Genomic DNA, 19,722 nt, shown 5'->3' on the forward strand with positions numbered 1-19,722 from the left:
TTGTACATATGTTGTCTTTGCCTCGGTATTGGTATTGACGTACACGGAACTATGTTGCTTCGTGTCCGTAGCTGGCATCCCGGGTGGAATGACTCGGTCTCTGCTGCGCATTGTAATATGACCGTGGTATTCTCGTAGTCACCGGCCGCGAACACACGCACCCTCCAGTCACCGTGTCCCGGCATGATACCAACACCCTTAGGTCAAAGCAGTCGGCCTCACCAGGTTTCGTGGCGTTTCATTCACGATGGTCACAGGCCATGGGCACCCTCTAGACTTTGCTGCCGCAAAACGGCGCCCCCTTTGCCACCAAAAACCTGAAGTCTCTGCCTCCAACAGCTCAGCTGACCACAGGCGTCGGCACCCACGCGGGACTTGACTAGGAGCCACCTGGAACCAGATTATAAACTCACACAAGAAGCGACCAGCAGGTAGATGTAACACCACAGTTGTGACTTACCCGTGGCGTCCCATGTGTGCCCCCGCACAAGAAGGCATTGTTCCACGTAATGAGCAACTTCCACTGCCAGTGGCATGCGTGCTCCATGGGAAGCTCAAGGGTACACTCTTTTCTTGCTGGCACGTCCCTGCTCAGCGCCGTTTATGGAAACTCTGCCATTAGCTAGTAAAACTGGTCCTAGAACATCGCTTCACTCTCGCCCTCCGTCCCTTGCCTACAACAGATATGGCACTTCTTCTCGCTGGCACGCTGTGGGTGTCTGCTTGTTCCCACACTCAAAACAAGTGGACGTGTTCGGCGAGATGGCCGAGCGGTCTAAGGCGCTGTGTTAAGGTTTTCTTCTGTCTCTTTCAGAAGTTCATCCGCAGTCTTCGGACGTGGGTTCGAATCCCACTCTCGTCAGAAGAGGATTCAGTTCCTCCCAAGCCAACTTTTTGAGGTTCGCAGAGGGTCCAGGAGATGAGGAATGACCTCCCTGAGGCCGAGGTGAGGAAATGTGATACAGCGGGGGAATTCAGGTGCTCAGATGCATTTTAAGAATATCAGAGGATACTACAGATTAATCCAGTCCTTGCCGTTAGATATCAGCTGGAAACAAGGCTTCTGCGTTGTACACTGAGCAAATGTATCGAGTTTATGGTCAGGATGTGCGTGAAGCCAAGGTGCCACACGCGAGCCTGGGGATGATAACGGTGGCAATTTGATTCCGTGGGAGAGAAAATGCTGACGTGTAAATTGACTGCGCGCGATCTCCGGCTTGCTTGTGTCCGGCTTGGTTCCTCGAGAGCTCACCATCACACCCACCTTGCTCGTTACCCACAACGGCATCCACAACCGCAACCACCTTTTAGCATCAATCAACACCCCCATTTGCCACCCATCACCCCTTACAATCACCTACAATGCCGCCCAAGGCTGCGGTCGTGCGGGCAATCTCCCCCACGCCTCCCCCACCACCACCCCCGCCCAATGATGCCCAGGACATCCTGATCATCCAGGACTTTATGGATACTATCGACCAGATCCCTGTTGAGCTCACACGCGTCCACAGCGACTTGAACGAGCTCGGTGCTGTCCTCTACTGTGAGTGTTTGTGGATGGCGCCGACGGGGACCACCTTCTCCCTCCAACTTCCCTCCACCACGTTCCCTCCACATGATGACTGACTGCCCTTAGCCACCCTCTGCAACCTCGAGCGCAAGCTGCATCAACTCATCGACTGGGTGCAGAACCCGCGCATTGGCCCCGAGAAGCGCTTTCAGCTACTCCAGGAGATTGCCGAGGAGGCCGCTCGCTACAAGCTCGGCGGTGATGACAAAATCCGCGTCGCCGGCGGCGCATGCGACGGAGTGAGTGTTGCTGCTCCCCTTGGGCCCCCACAGCTGACGGATGTGTAGATCATGGCCCACCAGCGTCACATCTCTGACCTCTTGGCCGCCTCGACCCTGCTCGACAACAACCCCCCTTCCCCTTACACTGTCGCCCTCACCATGCCTGCGGCACCAGCACCAACGGCCACGCGTCGCGGTGGTCGCGCAACGGGCTCGCCCTTCAACGACCGCGGCACCCCGACTAAGCGTAAAAAGAACCGCGCGACGCAGATCAACAAGGACGACGATGATGCGTCGAGTGTCAACGGTGGCAAGGATGACAAGAAGAAGGCACCAGTGAAGAGGAAAAAGTGAGTCCACACACTCATGACGCAGTCCGGCGCTGACCGAACAGGACTGCCCGTGCCGTGTCACCATCCGAGTCCGTCGCATCAAACACATATGGCAAGCAGGCCGACCCAGGACCTCGCACCGCACGCCAGATTGCAGCCGCCGCCGCCAAGGCGCGTGCTGCCCAAAAGGCTGCTGAGGATTCCGACGACGACTCGGACAATGACGAACCCCGCCGCCCCAAGGGCCAGCCCATGCAGGTCACTGCGTCCAACGACTCTCTCGCGCCCAGTGGAGCGCTCGGTATTGACATTGGCAACTCGCGCGAGGGCTCGGCGGGCAAGACCACCGCTCCGCCACCAGGTGCCGCACCGAAGCGCGGAGCACGCGGTGTCAAGCGTGCCCGCGGCGAGGACGAGGAAGACGAGGAAGACGAAGAGCTGGAGGAGGAGGAGCGCCCTGCCAAGCGGTCCGGTGGCGCCGCTGTCGCCAAAAAGGCGACCGCGGTGGTGGCCGCTGAAGACTTTGACGTTGCCGATGCCGACACTACTGGTGGCGATAACGAAGTCGATTCAAAGGTCTACTGCACATGTCGCCAGTTCAGCTACGGCGAGGTGAGTGCAGTTAACCATTGTGTATGGTCACAGCTGACAAAAATCAGATGATCGGGTGCGATGATGATGACTGCGAGATCGAATGGGTGAGTGACAAGAGCACACATAAGACGTATGTGCTGACATCACACAGTACCACGTCGCGTGCCTCAACCTCGACAAGGCGCCGGAGGGCAACTGGATTTGCCCCCAGTGTCTCGAGCGCCGCAAGCGTAATCCCAAAGCCAAGAAGCCGGCGAAGGCGACCAAGCGCAAGTAAAGCCAAACAGCCTATAATAAGTGCTAGAGCTGCGAGGTGACGTCCGGTTTCTCCCTCGCTGTATCGCGCCTATGCGCGGATACCTTTGACCGACCAACATCCCCCCATTGTATGCATAGACTCATCGTGTGACAGCCTTGGCTACTGACATGTTTCTTGCTGACGTCTTGCCTGGGTACTGACTTTTGCGGTCGTACGCCTACTGTTGGGCGCCGTGCTTGTGGTGCGCGTCATGCTTGTGGTCCTTGATGAACTGGGTAATCTGGTGCTCAAGGCTGTTCTTCCTGCCAACTGATGAGTGGAACAACCCTCATGCCTCTCGTAGGCTGCCCACCATTGTTGGCGTGACTGGTTCGCGGTCCGACCTGGAACAGCGTGCTCCCAGTCGGTCTTGCCATGGTGAATGACGTGCTGGAAGAGCACGTTGAGCTCTTCACCCGTCCACGCGCCGATACGGTGCTCGGTTGCGGCATCGGGGGTGGTATGCGGCGCTATGCTGCCTTGAGGAGGCGGTGAGGCGGGGAGCTTGACATGGATGTCGGACGAGGGCATGGCGGTGTCTTTGAAGCGGCAGGCTTGAGCTCTGAAGCAGAGGCAGGTGTTGGAGGTATAAGGTGGGAAGAGTGGGACAAAGCAGATCATCTTACATCACAAGTTATCGATCCGGTCTGCCACGCCTCCCACGCCCTGGCCCCCATCTCGTCACGTCATTGCGACCTCATTCCTCATCAAGATCCTAATCGCCAACCTCGCCCTCTCCCTCTCCCTCGCCCTCGCCCTCGGCTTCGGATTTGAGCTCACGCTTGAGCTTGGCCTTGGGAGATTTGCTGACGGTGTGTTTGGTCTTGGTCTTGGCTGGCTTGGGCTCACCGCGGGTCGTCGTGGGCTTGGTCTCAAGCGCGGTGCGAATGTATGGCTCGACGACACAGCTGGCCATCAGCTATTGACCAACATGACTGGGCCACTGATGGCAGGGCAATGCACTGTCCAGGCGGTACTCTCACCACCACCCGTTGCTTTTCTTGCTCACAACCCAAGACTCACCGCCAAGCCTGATAACTCTGATTTCTCGTACGACCCGGCACAGCGCTCTCAAATGCGGCATTCCCATGGGTGCCGTGCGCGTTGACTGATTCCCAAAGCTGAACATACTCGGCGTTGGTCCACCGCTTGGAGCCGGTGGTCGTGGCTGGAGCACCCGTGGTGCTGTCGGGCACCGCACGTCGCTTGGCATCGGGTGCGGCATCGTCATCACTTCCGCGGGGGTCGGAGTGAGCTTTGGAGCGAGGCATAGTGAATGGGGCAGTGAGAAGATGAGTTGTGTATATGGGCAGTGTCCATCATACAGCTGGCGCGCTGGCGCCACAGTGGGCCGTGTACCCATCTATCTCTGTTCCCAGACAGTGGCCAGTGGCACAGCAATTGGTGGCATCTTCATTTCATCTACCGTCTGCACATCGTCTACAACCTCGGTCCCCTGCGCTTGAACCCGTCAAAGCCACTTCTGGGCTCAACAGATGCCAAGCACCGCACGACCCAGTCTCTAGTCTCTGCAGGATCGATGACCGAGTCAATCTCCGTACACTGAGCCATGTTGATCGCTCGTCCGCGCGTGTACATCTCATCAATGAACCCTTGCTCGGCCCGTTTGCGTTCCTCGGGGTCATTGATAATCTCGAGTTCCTTGCGCATGCCGAGCTTGACGGCGCCCTCGATGCCCATGCCCGCAAACTCGCCCGTGGGCCACGCGACACTGTGGAAGGGGACTGTCGTCGAGCCTCCGAGCAAAGCCTGTGCGCCCAATCCGTACGCCTTGCGCACCGTGACGCCAAACACGCGACCGCCGGCGTCGACAAAGGCCGCCGACGCCGCAAAGTACTCGGCAAACGCGCGGAGGCCGCCTTCTTTCTCGGCCGCTGGACCAACCATGAAGCCCGGCGTGTCGCACAGGGCGAGGAGGTGGCAGACGCGGGTCTTGGTGAGAATGTTGAGGAAGCGGATCGCCTTGCGGGCCGACTGGGCATCAATCGCGCCGCCCAGCTGGCTAAGCACGCTGCTCGCTACCACACCGACTGTCTGGCCTTGGACACGGAGGAAGCCTGTGATGAGCGACTGCCCCCAGTGTGGGCCGATCTCAAAGAAGTCGGTGCCGTCATCCCCGATGAGGTTGAGAATATGGTGCATGTCGTATGCGCGCTTCCGGTCGGTCGGGATGGTGTGGCGGAACAAGCGAGCGTCCTTGTTATACCAGTGCGAGTCCGAGGTGAATGCCTTGATGGGTGGTTTCATAAAGTATCCCACAAGAGCCTTGGCCACCGTGGTCGCCTCAGCCTCGTCATACACCACCACGTCGACGTTGCCGTTGCTCATGTGCGATTCGCGGACGGGCCCCACCTCGTCGGGCTCGTACACGCCCAGACCGCCACCTTCAATCATGGCTGGACCACCCATACCGATAGAGGTGCCTTTGTTGGTAGTCGCGATGATGAAGTCCGAGGTTCCCAGTAGAGCAGCGTTTCCAGCGAAAAGGTATCCGTTGGCGACACCGATGATGGGAATACCGCGCGCATTACACCTGGCAGCAAGGATAAAGGACGGCGTATTCAGCCCAGCCACCTTTTGGTGCACCAAGTCGACGTCGCCCGGCCGCCCGCCACCACCTTCCGCGTACACAATCACGGGGGCGGGGTTGTGCAGCACCGACTCGAAGATACGGTCCAGCTTGACGTGGTGGAAGTATCCCTGCGTACCGGCCAGCACGCCATAGTCGTACATGACCACAGCACAGCGGCCGCCATTGACCTTGCCCCAGCCGACAATGACACCGTCATTGCGCGTCGCGGCCAGCGCTTGCGGCGAGAGACGGGTCCTTTGGGCGGCGAGTGCAAGGTCGCCATACTCGGTAAACGAGCCGCTGTCCACCAGCTGGGCAAGGTTCTCGCGCGCCGTACGGAAGTTGCGGTCGCGTCGCCTCTTGGTTGCCTTTGCGCGGATGGGGCTGTCATCTTCCAGTTCTGCGCGGACCCTTTCGAGCTCGAGGAGCGAGTCAGGCTTGGAGTCGAGGTCGACCTGGGCGTTGGCTGCAGTCGCCGCGCCAGAGTCGGAGGCACCATCGTCTACTTCGATAAGCGCCAAGGCCTCACCGTCGGCGAGTTGGCCGCCTTCCTCCGCGTACGTCTTGAGGATCGTGCCCGAGACCTCCGAGGTAACTGTGTGCTCCATCTTCATGCTCTCGAGGATGGCTACTTGGTCGCCCTTGTTGATCTTGGTGCCCTGCTTGAGAGAGAGTGTGACAATACGGCCAGGGAGGTGGGCCTTGATGTACGCTTGTCCAGAGCCAGCCGGTGGGAGGGTCTTGACCGCCTCATCTTCGACTCCCGCCGAGGCGTGGCTCTCGTCCTCGTGCCACTGTGCCTCGAGGAGTTGAACACGCTCGTAGAACCGACCGGCGTTGATCTCAACGTAGCGGGTGCTGACACCTTGGTTGTCCACGACGCCTTGGTCCTCGGTGAGGGCAAGCAGCAAACTACGGTTTGTCTGCACACCGGCGATGCGGAGCTGCTCCAATGCACGTCTGGCCTTGGAGATTGTACTAGTATAGTCGGGGCCGACAATGATAATCTTGGCGAGTAGCGAGTCAAAGTCAAGGCCTTGCTTGTAGGAGCCTGTAGCGAGCGGGGGGTGAGCCGCAGTGTCGACGCGGATCCCAGGTCCGCCTGGAGGCAGGAAAGTACGGAGAGTACCCGTTGTGCCCACCGCACTGCCGTCTGGCTGGTATCGCTCAGCGTTGATTCTCAACTGCAGGGCAGCACGAGGCGCGATCGGTGGTATGGGCGGGAGGACGGCAGACAGAGGCGCACCGAGCGCAAGGTTGATCTGGGTCGCGACGAGGTCGATTCCGTACGCCTCTTCGGTGACGGTGTGCTCAACCTGGAGGCGAGGGTTGCACTCGAGAAAGTAAAACTGGCCGGCCTCTGCGACGACAAGAAACTCAAATGTTGAGAGACTCAGGAGCTTGCCCTTCTTGGCCATCGTGAGCGCCGACTCGATGATGGCCTTGCGGAGGCCGGGGAGGTGAACCAGTGTTGGGGAGGGACACAGCTCAATGAGCTTTTGGTTGCGCCTTTGCAGACTGCACTCTCGCTCGCCGACATCGCGCGCACCACCTTTGCCGTCGCCCACAACCTGGACCTCGATGTGTCGCGCACCCTGAAGGAACGGCTCGGCGAAGACCTTGTCGCTGCCAAACGCGAGCATGGCCTCGCGGCGACAACTGTCATATTCGGCCTGGAGGCTGGTGAGATCGTTGACAATGCGAATGCCGCGTCCACCGCCACCCTCAAGAGCCTTGAGGAGCACCTTTGATCCAGCCGGGAGCGTGGTCGCAAACGCGCGGATGTCGTCGAGGCTCGCATTGGCTTTAGTCGACTTGAGGATGGGCACGCCGCACTCGTCGGCAAACTGCTTGGAGCGGTACTTGTCACCAAAGAGACTGAGAGTCTCGGGCCGGGGTCCCATCCACATCATGCCTGCATCGAGGACGGCTTGGGCAAACGCAGGCGACTCGGACAGGAAGCCGTACCCAGGGATGACGGCGTCCGCCGACGCTGCTCTGGCGACCGCGATGAATGCTGGAATGTCAAGATACGCGGCTGCACCATGGCCTGGAATCAGAATACACGACGAGACCGCCAGGTGGCGAAGGTGAGGTGCGTTGTGGCCTTCTTGGGCCGTGTACACGCCCAAGGGAACATGGCCCAGTTGGAGGATGGATGACTGGATGCGCAGCGCAATCTCACCGCGGTTCGCAATGAGGATCCTCAACGAGCGACCTGGCAGTTAGTTCAGAGCAGTCCAGTCAACACTCACCGCTCGAGGAGTCTAGCTGTGACATGGCAGTGTTAAGCGTTGTTGTCGAAGAGTGAGAGAGAGCGATGGGGACCCAGTTATACCACCCATCCCCGGTTACTGGTAGCTGCCCCCACATCCGGCGTCCGTCCACCCGGGGCCCATTTCGGACATGACCGCCTCCGCAGATCGACACTGTACAGGGTGTTTATAGTCCTCTCCATTCTTCTTCTATCATATCGACGTCGGCATGGGAGCACTCTTCTGCAATGCGTCCACGAAGGTCGCTGGCGAAAATACTTTTACATCATCGACAGCGGGCTGGGTTCATGTGACCAAGACCATGTCGGTAACTTTACGGTGCGAGACCACGGGGCCACCGAGACAGTGTGTCACTCTTCCCGGTGCTCACGGTTCGCCACCTCACCTGGGCCTGTTCACAGCCCGGCCAGGGATCACATTATTCTGAGTGTACAATATACGGCACCTGATATACTGTGTTCGTCCCCACTTGTAGCTTGTGGACGCCTACGTCGCCATCTTACCAACGGTGCCCTCGCTGCACGCTGGTTGGACGACGTTGCTGGCTGGGGTTAGCATCACGACCGAAGCTTCCAACAATCACCAAGCTCACATCCACGCGAGATACGCATCGTTCGCGTCGCGCCCCGGAACAGCCTTCCGGAGACTCTCCATGTTGGACCCGTGAAGGGTCACGTACTCGCGGAGCTGGGTGTACTCTGCCTGGTCCCACGGTCGGGGCGGGGCGACTCGGGGCGGCGGGGTCTGAATGGTTTGGTTTGGTTGGGTGGTCTTGCTGGTCTGGTGGGCGGGTTTGCTCTTGGGACTCGCTTCAGCTGGGGTGGGCGACTCGCTACTGTCGTCGAGCTCCTCTGGTTCTGGAGAGGCTGTACGGACTTCGCACCATTTCAAAACGGGGGGCTTTGGGTGCTTTGGGTGAGGGTGGAGGACGCCGGAGAGGCCAGCAGGGTGGTTTGGGGGTGGGCAGTAGGGCATGAACCGACTATTCGTTGGAAAGTGGAAGATGGAAAGATGGAAAGAGGTGTGAAGAGGATGTGTATTTGCGAACCTCCAAACGTGCGAGAAGCACAGTTGAGAGTGCGAGCTCGAGATCTGAGCGTTGCTGAATTGCTGGGATGTGATCCGACTTGCCCCGACTGCGTGGCTTTCTCAGTCTTAAACAGCAGACACGACTGCGGATGGTCCACTCTCTACGGACCAAACAAAAACTCATTCTCACACGCCTCCTCTGCCTCCCAAGCATCCTCGGACATGACCACTGTCCCAACAGGCATCACCCAGCCGTGTGGTGGGTTGACAGCCGTAAGCCGGGTCCCCAGTCCCAAAAATGGAGCAAGCAGTGTGTCCAGCCCCGTTGATATTGCCGAATTCAAAATCGCCGTCTTATGCAATGGGGCCCATCGCAACACAACCTCGCCAGGCCGTTGATCGTCTTCAAGGCGGAAGACTTGTGGGTACCACTGGGCCGTATTTCGGTAGCCCTCCGCATCATAGATTACGATAAGGATGATCCGGCGCCCACGGATCGAGATTACGGGAGCTGGGTTGTTGGGAAGCACGGTAACCCAGACTGTGGATGGAGTCAGGTGCGCCGGCCACGCGACGGGCTCCAGCTCTGCTGCGGGTGTGGGGTAGGTGGGCATTAGCGACATGCGCACGGTGGACGCATTGACGCCAATAGCGTCAACCAGGCCGAGGCCGCCGAGATCCTGGAGGTCAAGGAGGCGTACATGTCGCAGTGCATCGCGCAGGTCTGCACCAGCTGGAAACAGGCCCTCTGTGCGGCCATCGTGTAGCTCGCCGTCGATCTTGATTTGCGCCGTGCTTTTGATTTCTGTCATTGCGCATAACGCAAAAGAGTTCCGTCTCGCCCTTCTCCTATGCCGCTCCAACAGTGGGATCCGCCGAGAACTCTCTAGTACTACCATATTGCCAGTGCTAGCCGACGAGCTAAGCTTGATATGGTTGAAGAGCCGTCGATCCACAATTTTCTTCACGTAGCGCGAGACATATCGAAGGGGGAGGAGTGAATCGGCTGCAGCGTACGCAATGACGAGGTCGAGGATATCTGGGTATCTGTCGGGGTCCAATGCGGTGTTACTTATCATGTTGGAGGGGGCGATAGGATGGCCATGCTGGTTGAAAGGCGAGGGGAAAGAGAGAAAACGAGAATAGTAAGCGTGGGGCTGAGTGGCAAATCCAATGATGTCATCAAGTGGGCTCCGTTTGTTTACAGCGCAACCCGGGGGCCGACACTGCCAGCATGAATGTGCCATAGGTAGACCTGGGATTCGGGTCCAGGAGATTTGTTTAGTTGCATGGTCGTGGTCAGTAGTGTTGCCAACTGACGTTCACCTTCAGCGTGACCTATCTGAGTGGTGTCAGTCGTTCTTGACATGTGCCTGAGGACTGGCCAATAATTCGCCACTCGTCTTATCTGTAGATGAAGTGTGAGTACGTGAGGGAATGCTATGGTATCGAAGACTGCCCAAACCTCACTCACGCACTGGAAGTTTTGGTGCCCAGTCTTGAGTTTGATCGTGAGGAAGAGATGTTGTTCCAAGAAGCCCAGGTTGATGTTGTTCCAAGAAGCCCAGGTTATGCTGACCGTAGGTGACGACGGAATAGCGACAAGAGGCAGTGGCGCCTTCTTTCGAGCTGCACGATCCTGCACACCTGCATCTGTGTACCTGTTGCACGGTCACGATCACTTGGACTCCTTGTTGCCCTTCGCCATGAGAGCGGTGCGGATGCAAGGGAGCGCGCGGCGACTTTGAAAAACGGTTGTCAGCAACTCTTCGCCGAATTTCAAGCGCGACTGGCCAAACGCGCCAAAAGACTCACCGCCACGCGTCGTAAGCCTGACTCTTGGTGCGGCCGGGCACCGCGTCGGCGAGGTTGGCCTTGCTAGTACCGTGCTCGAGGATGTGGTCGAGGAGAGCAAGGTAGTCGGCGCCGGTCCAGGGCCGGTTGACAGAGCTGTCCTTGGGCTCCTTGGGTTCGCGCTTGACAGAGCCAGACTTTGAGGGCTTGGGCTTGGGAGTGTGCTTGAACTCGCTCTCACTGCTGTCGCTGGCTGACGGTTCGCGCTTTGCAGGCCGCGTGTAAGGTTTGGATTCGGTCTTGGAAGACTTGTCACGGGGCATGGTGGAGTGTGTGGTGGGAAGAATGCCCGGCTGGGGCTGGCAAGGTGACATCAGTAGTTGTGTGTGGCGGAAATGGACAGTGTATGTATTGCTGATGACATCTCCCAGCCCACAATTGTGCATCGTGCATTCCCTTCCCTATCAACACAGCACAGCACGAACTAATCAACGCATATCCGTAGCACTACTTCTTGTTGCTGGCAGCCTTCTCGTCAAGCGCCTTCTTGCATGTAGGCTGAACGACCTGGCTTCATATCGTCAGCGTTTGGATCCCACCACACCACCACTCTGTACTCACACCCAAGCCTTACGGATCTGGTTGAGGTTGCGACCAGGAACCACACCCTCAAAGTCGCGTGCACCGTGCTTGGTGACGTGCGCGAAGATGAGGTTGTACTCTTCTCCCGTCCACGCCGTACGCGTGACGCCAGTAGCGGGCTTCTTGGTGGACTTCGCAGTGGAGGGCTGGAAGTTGCCGTCCGACTCGAGCTTGGGCTTGAGGTCTTCGTCCTCGGACATGGAGAGGGAGCGCTTGGTAGGTGGCATGGAGTAGTAAGAAGTATAGTTGTGTGTTGTGTTAGATATGAGCGGGCTATCGAGGAGTGGCGAAAGAAGAATGTTGCGAAGGGGACAAATGATTCACATGGCATGTTATGGGGCACGGCTGATCACATTGACACACCTCCTCCTCCGATCTTGGGGTCATGCAACTTAGTGCATGCCCATAACAAGCCGTTTATATCCATATCCTAGGTCTGGTGTCCTCCAGCCTTGTCTGCGAGACTCTTGAAGATAGTAGGCTTGACGACGCGGCTTGTCGGGAGGTGGCGTCAGCCTTGCCACATTTTGTACTGTACTGTACTGTACGCAAGACTCACGTCCAAGTCATACGGATCTGGTCGACGCTACGACCAGGGACCACACCCTGAAAGTTGCCAGGACCGTTCTGGAGAACGTGCGAGAGAATGAGCTCGTACTCTTGGGCAGTCCAGGGACGGCGGGGTTGGGCCTGCATTATGACGGAGACTTTGAAGTCGTGTGGTACTTGGGTGGAGGTGTCTGTGGAACCGTGGTGTCTCTGACGTGCAGTGCGCTTAGTCGTCCAAGGATACAGCAGCCGCGGGCTTGGGAGGTGTTGCGTTGTATGAGATAGCCGTTGAAATTGTTGCTTTACTGGTCGAGTGAATGAATGGGTAGGAAGAAGAGAGACGTCGACGACAGCAGGCGCACCGGGGGGGTTCAACCCGCTATGTACTACTCTGAACACATCATGCCCCAGTGCCGTGTCTGATCATCTCACATCACCAATCTACCATTCCACACTGAGCACACCACACGTATATCCTACTTCTTGGCCGCCCCCTTCTCCTCCAGAGCCTTGAGACAAGTAGGCTTGACGACGCGACTGTGTAGCATTTCATCAGCGCCGCAGATCTACGCTACCATTGCGCCACAAGGCTCACTCACGTCCAAGTCATGGCGATTTGCTTGGCATTACGACCGGGGACGACACCCTCAAACTTGCGTGGACCATGTTCGAGAACGTGCTCGAAGATGAGCTTGTATTCTTCTGACGTCCACTTGGTGACTGGCTGCTTCTCGGACGAGCTCCTGGCGCGCTTAGTGATGGAGGGCTTGACGTCGTCATCGGACTCGAGGATCGGCTTGAGATCTTCGTCATCAGGAGACATCGAGGCACTGCGCTTGAAAGACGACATAGTGGGTGATTTAGAGGAATATGGATGTTGAGCGTTTGTGAAAGACTGTGAGAAGAAGAATTGGGACAGGAGGATAAGGCGTCCTGTAAGGGGCACACAGTTGGACGCTGATGACATCAATCATGTCGTGTTGCACGCTTCCATCCTATACTACAAGATCCCAGCCTCGAACTCCAGCCAAAGTCAGCCTACCTGGCACCCTTCTCCTCGAGCGCCTTGGAGCAGGTGGGGAGGACGACCTGGCTGCATTGCCAGTCAGCTTGGGACGTCATTAACTTGACTCACACCCAGGCATTCCTGACTTGCTGACCCGAACGACCGGGCACAATGCCGTCGTCAAAGTTGCGTGCGCCGTTCTTGATGACCTGCGCGTGGACCAGCTTGTACTCGTCCGACGTCCAACGGTTGACTGGTCCCGGAGGGCGGCCACGCCTGACGGGCTCCTTGGTGGGCTTGGGCTCGGGAGCCGGACGCTTGGCGGGGGTCTTGGTGTCCTTTGGCTGGGGCTTCTTCTCTTCCTGGTCCGAGTCGAGCTCCAGCTTGATCTTGGTGTCCTCGCCATCAACGGGGACGAGAGTGACAGTGCGCTTGGCGGCGGGCATGTTGTGTGTGTGTTTGATCTGCGGTTGAAGTACGAGGTGTCCAGGAGTGATAAAAGAGAGTATGATAAGAAGGACGCTGCAGTTGTGGTGGCGAGGATAGAGGCACATGATAACATTTAAAGGGCGTATATCACTTACTCCCTATGGAACATTGCCACACCCCAACGACCCCCTTCCCCGTACACCTTGGTCCCGGAGAACCGCGGCACATCACATCACTGCCTACTTGTTGGCGCTGGCCTTCTCCTCGAGCTTGGTGAAAATGAAGGGCTTGAGCACCTGGCTGTGATTGCTTGTCAGGTGATGGAAACGAAGAAGCTACCAGACACTCACCGAAAGGCATCATAGCTCTGGTTCTTGGTACGCCCCGGGACCGCTGTTCCAAAAGTCGACGAGCTCGCGCCACATTGAAAGACGTGGTTCAGCAGAGCCCTGTACTCCTCTGCAGACCATTTGGAGGTGGCGGCCTTCTCGGCGACGGACTTGAGGAGGTAGGGCTTGATCACCTGTCTGTAGACATTGCATCAGTGACGGAACAAACACCTTTGGCCATCAGTGCTGCGGGGTCGGGGCTCACCTGAAACAGTCATACGCCTGGGCTTTGGTACGGCCGGGAACTGCACCCTCAAAGTGCTTTGAACTCCCGCCCCAGGTGCAGACGTGCATGAAGAGGGTCACATACTCTTCAGCGTTCCACTTGCCGGTGCCGGAGCCATTGGACTGTGTGGTATTGTTGGGCGCAGTAATGTTTGTGTTGCGGACGCGGCGACGCTCCGTCAGCTCCATCGGCTTGTCGCCTCCAGCGTCATGGCTGGGGCATTCAGACGACGAAGAACCGTTAAGGGGAGGCCGAGAGTACGGCTTCGTTTCGGTGGAAGTGTTCTTTGCGCGAGGCATGGGTGAATGTGTGACGTGAAGAATTGCAGTCCGCGCATGGAAGTGTGCCCACTGGTGAGAACAATGGCTGCCGGCGCCCTTGATGTGTGTGATGGATCATTGAGGGGTCCACACATGACATCAGCATCTGCCGTGCGACTCGAGACAGTGCTGACAGAGATGCGCTCAAATGTCTATCCACGAGAGAGAGAGTCTTAAGTTGAAGAGCGACGGTGGTTCAGGGTGGGATTGACACTTCATAAGCGATTGGGAAATTGGAGAAAATGTGGACTAAAACCATGCCGAGTAGCCGACCCGTTGATGGCACACGGCTCGTGCAGCACTGGGCTCATTATGCACAAGTGATTCCACCTTCTCAACCCTCCTTCTTGGCGGTGTTACTCGCTCCCTTTGCCTGCAAAGCCTTCCTACACGTGTGTTGCACAACTTGGCTGAAGTATATCAGAATGGGCTCCACACCGTCCGCCACTCACCGCCACGCCATGTACGTCTGCCTCCCCGTGCGGCCCTCCACGGCTCCCTCAAAGCTCAACGGACCGCCCACCTTCTTCGCGACGTGGGTAAAGATGGCTTCAAGCTCGTCGCCTGTTCACGACTCTCGGCTGACCGCAGCTCTGCCTGAGGTTGGGGATGCGGTACTCGAGTCGGCCTTGGAGGTGTCCGTTTTCGGGTTCAGGTCGTGGTTGTCAGAATCCGGGTCGAGCTTGGTCTTCATGTTCGTCTCGGTGTGGTAAGTTCCGGATCAAGATGGGTGTGTTTAGGTTTCGGTGACGAGGAGAGCCGCCTGTGAGGGGGGTAGGGGTTGACATCCCGGGTGGTGGTGTCTTGGGTTTTGTTGGGTTTGTTGGAATTCGCGCGTGGCATAGTGGTTCAGGCTGCACTGAATGCGTTGACGTGGGTGGCGAATGCAAATGGTCAGTCGTGGTAGGCCATATCTGGACATGGAATCACGGGGAGTATGGCTGTGCGCGTAGGTGTGTAGGTGTGTAGGTGTACGTATAGATGTGAGGGCTGAATATTGCACATGCCTAGCTGTGAGTGACGTCAGGTCCTCCTTCCTGGAAGAATCGGTGCAATGTGATGGAAAAGTGAACGCTACGCCATCGACCGGTCGCGCGAGTACCGGCATGCCTGCTGGCCTGCTGGCCTCTATGCACCAGATGCAACATAACCAGGTAACCAGGTATTTCATGTGCCAGTGATCCAGTCAACCCCAACTGCCCAGCTCGAGGCCAGCCACACTGTGTCAGTTCGCGTTTCTGGTGGCGTTACGCGTCTCCGCGACTTGTCTCGGCCAACATGCCCCTGTACAGCACCACCCCCAATACCCTTTCTTCCTTATGACAGACGCACTACACTTCGGTTCAAGGTCGGGGCCACATTCCCTCTCATATCAGTTATGCCCTATTGCGCCAACGGCAATAAGATGGTCGTTGTGCTCCTTCTCCTCCTTTCTACACTGGCCAGTGTTTTTGTTTTGCCCCCATGTCAGATCTCTTCCTGGATTAGAACCCCGGCACTTAGTGTAATGTACGTGGTTAATCCAGGGCATTATGCCAGGTTTAAATACACATTACGTAATCAATTATTTGGGCCGTGCTCTTCTCCGTTGTACACGCATGCCTCACCATCGCTCTCTTGTGGCTTCTAGAGTGGTTGGGTCTCTCTAGGCATATGCAAGCAGGTCTGCACGATCCGCATGTATCCCCAACCTCCTCTGAAGAAGCTTCGGCAGCCGACGACCACGCGGTCAATGCCACAAAGACAAAGAGGACACTGTGGCATTCTCCAGACATGGCTTCTTCTACATCCTCGCTGCGATCGCTGCATGTCTCGCGTCGACGACTTCCTTCTGACATCCCGGAAGTTCCAGGATCAATATCCAACAGCAGGTCTGGCTACATTGTACATACAATGCATACATGTAGCTAATATAGCGGAAGCACGGCGGGAGTTAGAGTTATTAAAGGACGACCGCCACGCGAAAAACGCCCAGTTGTGAGGAACGACCTCCAGCCAAAGTGGCCTTGAAGCACCTCGTCGGTGTCGCGGGGACACGCTCTGAACGTTCAGATCAGCTGCCTTCAATGGAGCAAACGCATTGGCCAAAAGAGGCAGTGACGCGAGTCGGAAGCCAAGACCACCTTGAACTCATTCAAGCTTTCATTCTCACGAAACCCTAGAGCGACATCGGACCTGGATTCTTGCATCCCTCCGCGTACTGGGCCCAGCATGTGCGTGTCCGCCGACCTTCGGGCTCTTGCCCAGCGGTACGGAGGTGCAGTGTTCGGTTCAAGCCGGACAAATGTAAGGAAAACGGGCGCGTCCAGTACGGTTTCCCCATTTCGGGACTGGGGCCTGACAGCTTGCGGCCCGCCGGGAAGCGACGTGAGACGCGTCGTGCCATGAGAGTCGAATGCCTGTATGGGTTGCTCGGCGACTGACGCCATCCAAGGACTCGACGCCGCGCCGCCGCCGCCGAGAAGCGACTTTGCTTCCGACCCCGAAGGGGGGCCTGGTGGCGCCGCATTCCAATGCGAACCCCGGACTCACTCTCCCGTCTCCATCTCGCGGCAACGCGGTACCGAGCGCGTCTCGAAAGAGGACCATATCGGACCTTCCTCAATGGACCTCTGCCCTCCAATTCCGGACCAGGTTGTGTCCTGTTGTTCTGCACTTGCCCTTCGAAGTTAGGCTTTCTTGCTGGCGACCTCTGGGAGGACGCGTTCCCAGTACCGCCGGAACTGCGTAGAGGTACAGAGATCAAAAAAGGTACCCCAGCCCTACATTGTCTCGGAGCCAGCCCGCTGCAGTCTCCCCTGTACTCCATTGTGTACGCTCTAACCCATGCAGGTGTGTCTAGGGAACGCGTACTGACATGAACGCCGGCCGTTGCGGAGGTGGCGTGTGGGGCGGGTGCGGGTGTGAGTCTGAGCCGCCATGATGCCACTTTGGCATGTGAGCTTGTTTGCTGGGCGCTGGCCCGCTGGCCCGCTGGTATCAGGACTGAGTGTCACGGAAGCGCAGCATAGCGCAAACGGTGAAGAGTAACAAGCTAACCAGCCTATTGTGGAGCCACCGTGACAGCGACCATCAAAGACATATGTAAGGGAAGGTTGATCATCGGAAATCGCAATAGAATGGGCATTTCAACCTGACCGTTGTTTGCTCCAATAACCCAATGCACGGACATTGTCGTCAATGTTGCCTGCCACTAGTCTGATGGATCAACTTGATGAAGGCCGATTGTCATAGCAAAGACCAGTTTCCTAACGCGTAAGGAGGCGTCGTTGGAATGCCAGTGGGCAGCGCGGGGCAAAGAGATCAGGAAATCCCTGGTACGGGAGGCAACCGGCAGTCTTTCGGCGAGAGGAGACACTTGGAGCCTGGTTCTATTGCGCAAGATCGACACCAGACGCCTGCTAGGAGCTCCCAGTCATCAGGCCTGAATAGAATACAGGTCCTACCTCCATAGACCCCGATCCCTGCAGCCTCGACAAACACGCATGACCTCGTTGCTCTGGCGGAGTGCCAAGTTTGGCTCGTGTGGCGGCGGTGCCTTCCCTTTGACGCGTGTTGGCGTTGAAAGCGAGCTTAAACAGAGCTCACTCACGCACACCTGTACACCTGGGCTCTTGGCTCTCTTGGGTCTGCTTTCGACGCTCTGCCGCTCGCGAGCACGCGAGCACCTCTGCGATGTTTGTTTGTCTTTCAGGGTTTCTAAGGCTGCCTGAGTACTTTGGGTACAAGGTTGAGGTGGGGGACACACGCTCGTCGTTTGGCGTCGACCTGGCGTCGACCTGGCAGGGATTTTTGCGCGATGAATGACGCGTCGGCGTGTCCTGTCAATTGAATTGCGGCGTCTAATACAAACATCGTTGGCCGCTCTCCGCTTTTTTCCTGGCCAGATCCCAAGTGGCTGCGCCGTGGAGACGACTCCATGTTGGCGCTACTGAACAGGGAGAGCTCAAAGGGCTGGCGCGGCCTGTGGCCTGTGGGCACGGCCCATGAACACAAGGGTGCCAGGATACATGACCAGGACACTGTAGAACCGCAAGCTACTGTACACATCGGGCAAAAGTGAGAGCGTGGGAGTGTGCACGCCCGAGTGTGAGGATCACAGCATGACATTATTGCATACGGAGCCGCGAAACAGGACCCAGGTCAGAAAAAAAAGGGGGGGCCTGGCCTAGTTCGCGTCCCGGGCACATGTGTTCAGCATGTGGCAAGCAGCGGATCAGCGGAGAGTGAGGGCATGTTTCACGACGTCAGACATGTTAAGCGGCGACGGCAGGCTTTGCTCTGCGTCACCATGTTTGGGTCTACCGTAACAAGCGTTTGCAGCATTGAACCCATGCACGGCCAGGAATGTGTGGGCGGTTGTACGGCACGACCCGAATGTTTGCGTAAAAGTACGTGGCCTGCACCCTTGTGCGTGCTGTTTCCCTCCGCCACTTGGGGCCTGAACCTGTCCGACGCGCAGTCTCAGAATTGGAGCCCTAAAGGCTGCTGTTGGCCTTTTGGTGTGGCCGCGCAGCGCGGCAGCAGTGCAGCCTCGTTGTCTAGGCAGCGCCTGAAAGTATGGGAGCCAGGGTGTGACCTCCCAACTGCCGCGCGCGCTACAGCCGAGAGCCAAAGCTGCAAGCTGCAAGTGGGGGGCCACGGCAGAGCAGCAGCGGACGGATTTTGGTGTGTGAGTTGGTGACAAACATTGGAGCTACGTCAGCCAACCACAGCGACGGAAAGCGCGCCTGTCTTTCAACGAACATGCGGCAGAACCAGGGCCCGTTGCTCGCGTCAGTCCGCGCGCTCAACCGAGACCTCGACGACGACCACCGCTGTGTGCGCTGTGTAGCTCTCTGCTCTCTGGTGGAGCGCAGGGGGAGAGAATTGGCGACATAATGGCCAAATACATCCAATCCTGTACAGTTACTGCGTAGACGTCTCTCCTTACGGAACCCACCGGTTGCCCAAATCCATCCCTCTCACAGTGCGAACGCGCTGTCGCCAACGTTCAATTTGCATCATCGACAACCACCCACCACCTTTGCATAGACGCCTGCGCATCCCCACACGACCCACGACACATAGCTACATAGAACAGCTATACTGTGCACTACATCTGTGACTTTTGCTCGGATAGAAATCCGGCGCATTCGGCACAGCAGCCGCGGGTCCTTGCCTGACGCTAAGGCACCTCGACCGCCAAACACCGTCTCGCTCTCTGCGTCTCTCTTGTCTCTTGTCACTCTTCCCACCTTGCCAACGACAGCAACCCACCCGTCTCTTGTCTCCATCATCCCCCTCACCAACACCGACCTGCCCATCGTACCCCTCCGCACTCCACACCATCGTTGCTTGTAAGCGGTTCGCTGGCATTGTCATCTTTGCTGGCACCGCCTTCCTCAAGCAGCAACCCACCGCCCACCCCCTTTCCCACCGCAGCGCGCGCCGCTCCCATCCCACTCCACCACC

General features: G+C 57.7%; 11 protein-coding genes and 1 non-coding gene across 12 annotated transcripts; 1 reads left to right on the forward strand and 11 right to left on the reverse strand.

Moving 5' to 3' along the window:
* Positions 1–756: 756 nt before the first annotated feature.
* Positions 757–862, forward strand: EHS24_009212. Its single transcript has one exon. It is a non-coding gene; the product is annotated as a tRNA-Leu (tRNA).
* A 2,331-nt stretch (positions 863–3,193) lies between these two features.
* Positions 3,194–3,546, reverse strand: EHS24_009213 (uncharacterized protein; the record flags this gene model as incomplete). Its single annotated transcript, XM_028624504.1, has 2 exons — positions 3,194–3,278; positions 3,329–3,546. The coding sequence occupies 2 exons, from the start codon at positions 3,544–3,546 to the stop codon at positions 3,194–3,196; spliced, it is 303 nt and encodes a 100-aa protein (XP_028475576.1).
* Positions 3,547–3,730: 184 nt separating this feature from the next.
* On the reverse strand, positions 3,731–4,286 carry EHS24_009214 (uncharacterized protein; the record flags this gene model as incomplete). The annotated part of the gene is made up of 2 exons (XM_028624505.1): positions 3,731–3,923; positions 4,147–4,286. 2 exons carry the CDS (start codon positions 4,284–4,286, stop codon positions 3,731–3,733), a joined length of 333 nt encoding a protein of 110 aa, XP_028475577.1.
* Positions 4,287–4,455: 169 nt separating this feature from the next.
* On the reverse strand, positions 4,456–7,888 carry EHS24_009215 (uncharacterized protein; the record flags this gene model as incomplete). The annotated part of the gene is made up of 2 exons (XM_028624506.1): positions 4,456–7,826; positions 7,864–7,888. 2 exons carry the CDS (start codon positions 7,886–7,888, stop codon positions 4,456–4,458), a joined length of 3,396 nt encoding a protein of 1,131 aa, XP_028475578.1.
* Positions 7,889–8,370: 482 nt separating this feature from the next.
* EHS24_009216 (uncharacterized protein) lies at positions 8,371–9,725 on the reverse strand (the record flags this gene model as incomplete). The annotated part of the gene is made up of 3 exons (XM_028624507.1): positions 8,371–8,425; positions 8,477–8,741; positions 9,407–9,725. 3 exons carry the CDS (start codon positions 9,723–9,725, stop codon positions 8,371–8,373), a joined length of 639 nt encoding a protein of 212 aa, XP_028475579.1.
* Positions 9,726–10,591: 866 nt separating this feature from the next.
* EHS24_009217 (uncharacterized protein) lies at positions 10,592–11,030 on the reverse strand (the record flags this gene model as incomplete). The annotated part of the gene is made up of 2 exons (XM_028624508.1): positions 10,592–10,655; positions 10,729–11,030. 2 exons carry the CDS (start codon positions 11,028–11,030, stop codon positions 10,592–10,594), a joined length of 366 nt encoding a protein of 121 aa, XP_028475580.1.
* Positions 11,031–11,214: 184 nt separating this feature from the next.
* Positions 11,215–11,576, reverse strand: EHS24_009218 (uncharacterized protein; the record flags this gene model as incomplete). The annotated part of the gene is made up of 2 exons (XM_028624509.1): positions 11,215–11,278; positions 11,329–11,576. 2 exons carry the CDS (start codon positions 11,574–11,576, stop codon positions 11,215–11,217), a joined length of 312 nt encoding a protein of 103 aa, XP_028475581.1.
* A 203-nt stretch (positions 11,577–11,779) lies between these two features.
* Positions 11,780–12,045, reverse strand: EHS24_009219 (uncharacterized protein; the record flags this gene model as incomplete). Its single annotated transcript, XM_028624510.1, has 2 exons — positions 11,780–11,843; positions 11,909–12,045. The coding sequence occupies 2 exons, from the start codon at positions 12,043–12,045 to the stop codon at positions 11,780–11,782; spliced, it is 201 nt and encodes a 66-aa protein (XP_028475582.1).
* Positions 12,046–12,374: 329 nt separating this feature from the next.
* On the reverse strand, positions 12,375–12,748 carry EHS24_009220 (uncharacterized protein; the record flags this gene model as incomplete). Its single annotated transcript, XM_028624511.1, has 2 exons — positions 12,375–12,435; positions 12,498–12,748. The coding sequence occupies 2 exons, from the start codon at positions 12,746–12,748 to the stop codon at positions 12,375–12,377; spliced, it is 312 nt and encodes a 103-aa protein (XP_028475583.1).
* A 188-nt stretch (positions 12,749–12,936) lies between these two features.
* On the reverse strand, positions 12,937–13,350 carry EHS24_009221 (uncharacterized protein; the record flags this gene model as incomplete). Its single annotated transcript, XM_028624512.1, has 2 exons — positions 12,937–12,991; positions 13,034–13,350. The coding sequence occupies 2 exons, from the start codon at positions 13,348–13,350 to the stop codon at positions 12,937–12,939; spliced, it is 372 nt and encodes a 123-aa protein (XP_028475584.1).
* Positions 13,351–13,572: 222 nt separating this feature from the next.
* On the reverse strand, positions 13,573–14,247 carry EHS24_009222 (uncharacterized protein; the record flags this gene model as incomplete). The annotated part of the gene is made up of 3 exons (XM_028624513.1): positions 13,573–13,633; positions 13,684–13,860; positions 13,928–14,247. 3 exons carry the CDS (start codon positions 14,245–14,247, stop codon positions 13,573–13,575), a joined length of 558 nt encoding a protein of 185 aa, XP_028475585.1.
* A 355-nt stretch (positions 14,248–14,602) lies between these two features.
* EHS24_009223 (uncharacterized protein) lies at positions 14,603–14,962 on the reverse strand (the record flags this gene model as incomplete). Its single annotated transcript, XM_028624514.1, has 3 exons — positions 14,603–14,654; positions 14,721–14,794; positions 14,855–14,962. 3 exons carry the CDS (start codon positions 14,960–14,962, stop codon positions 14,603–14,605), a joined length of 234 nt encoding a protein of 77 aa, XP_028475586.1.
* Between the last annotated feature and the right edge of the window lie 4,760 nt (positions 14,963–19,722).

This window comes from Apiotrichum porosum, assembly GCF_003942205.1.
Source record: "Apiotrichum porosum strain DSM 27194 chromosome Unknown scaffold_8, whole genome shotgun sequence".
NCBI classification, from domain to species: Eukaryota; Fungi; Basidiomycota; class Tremellomycetes; order Trichosporonales; family Trichosporonaceae; genus Apiotrichum; species Apiotrichum porosum.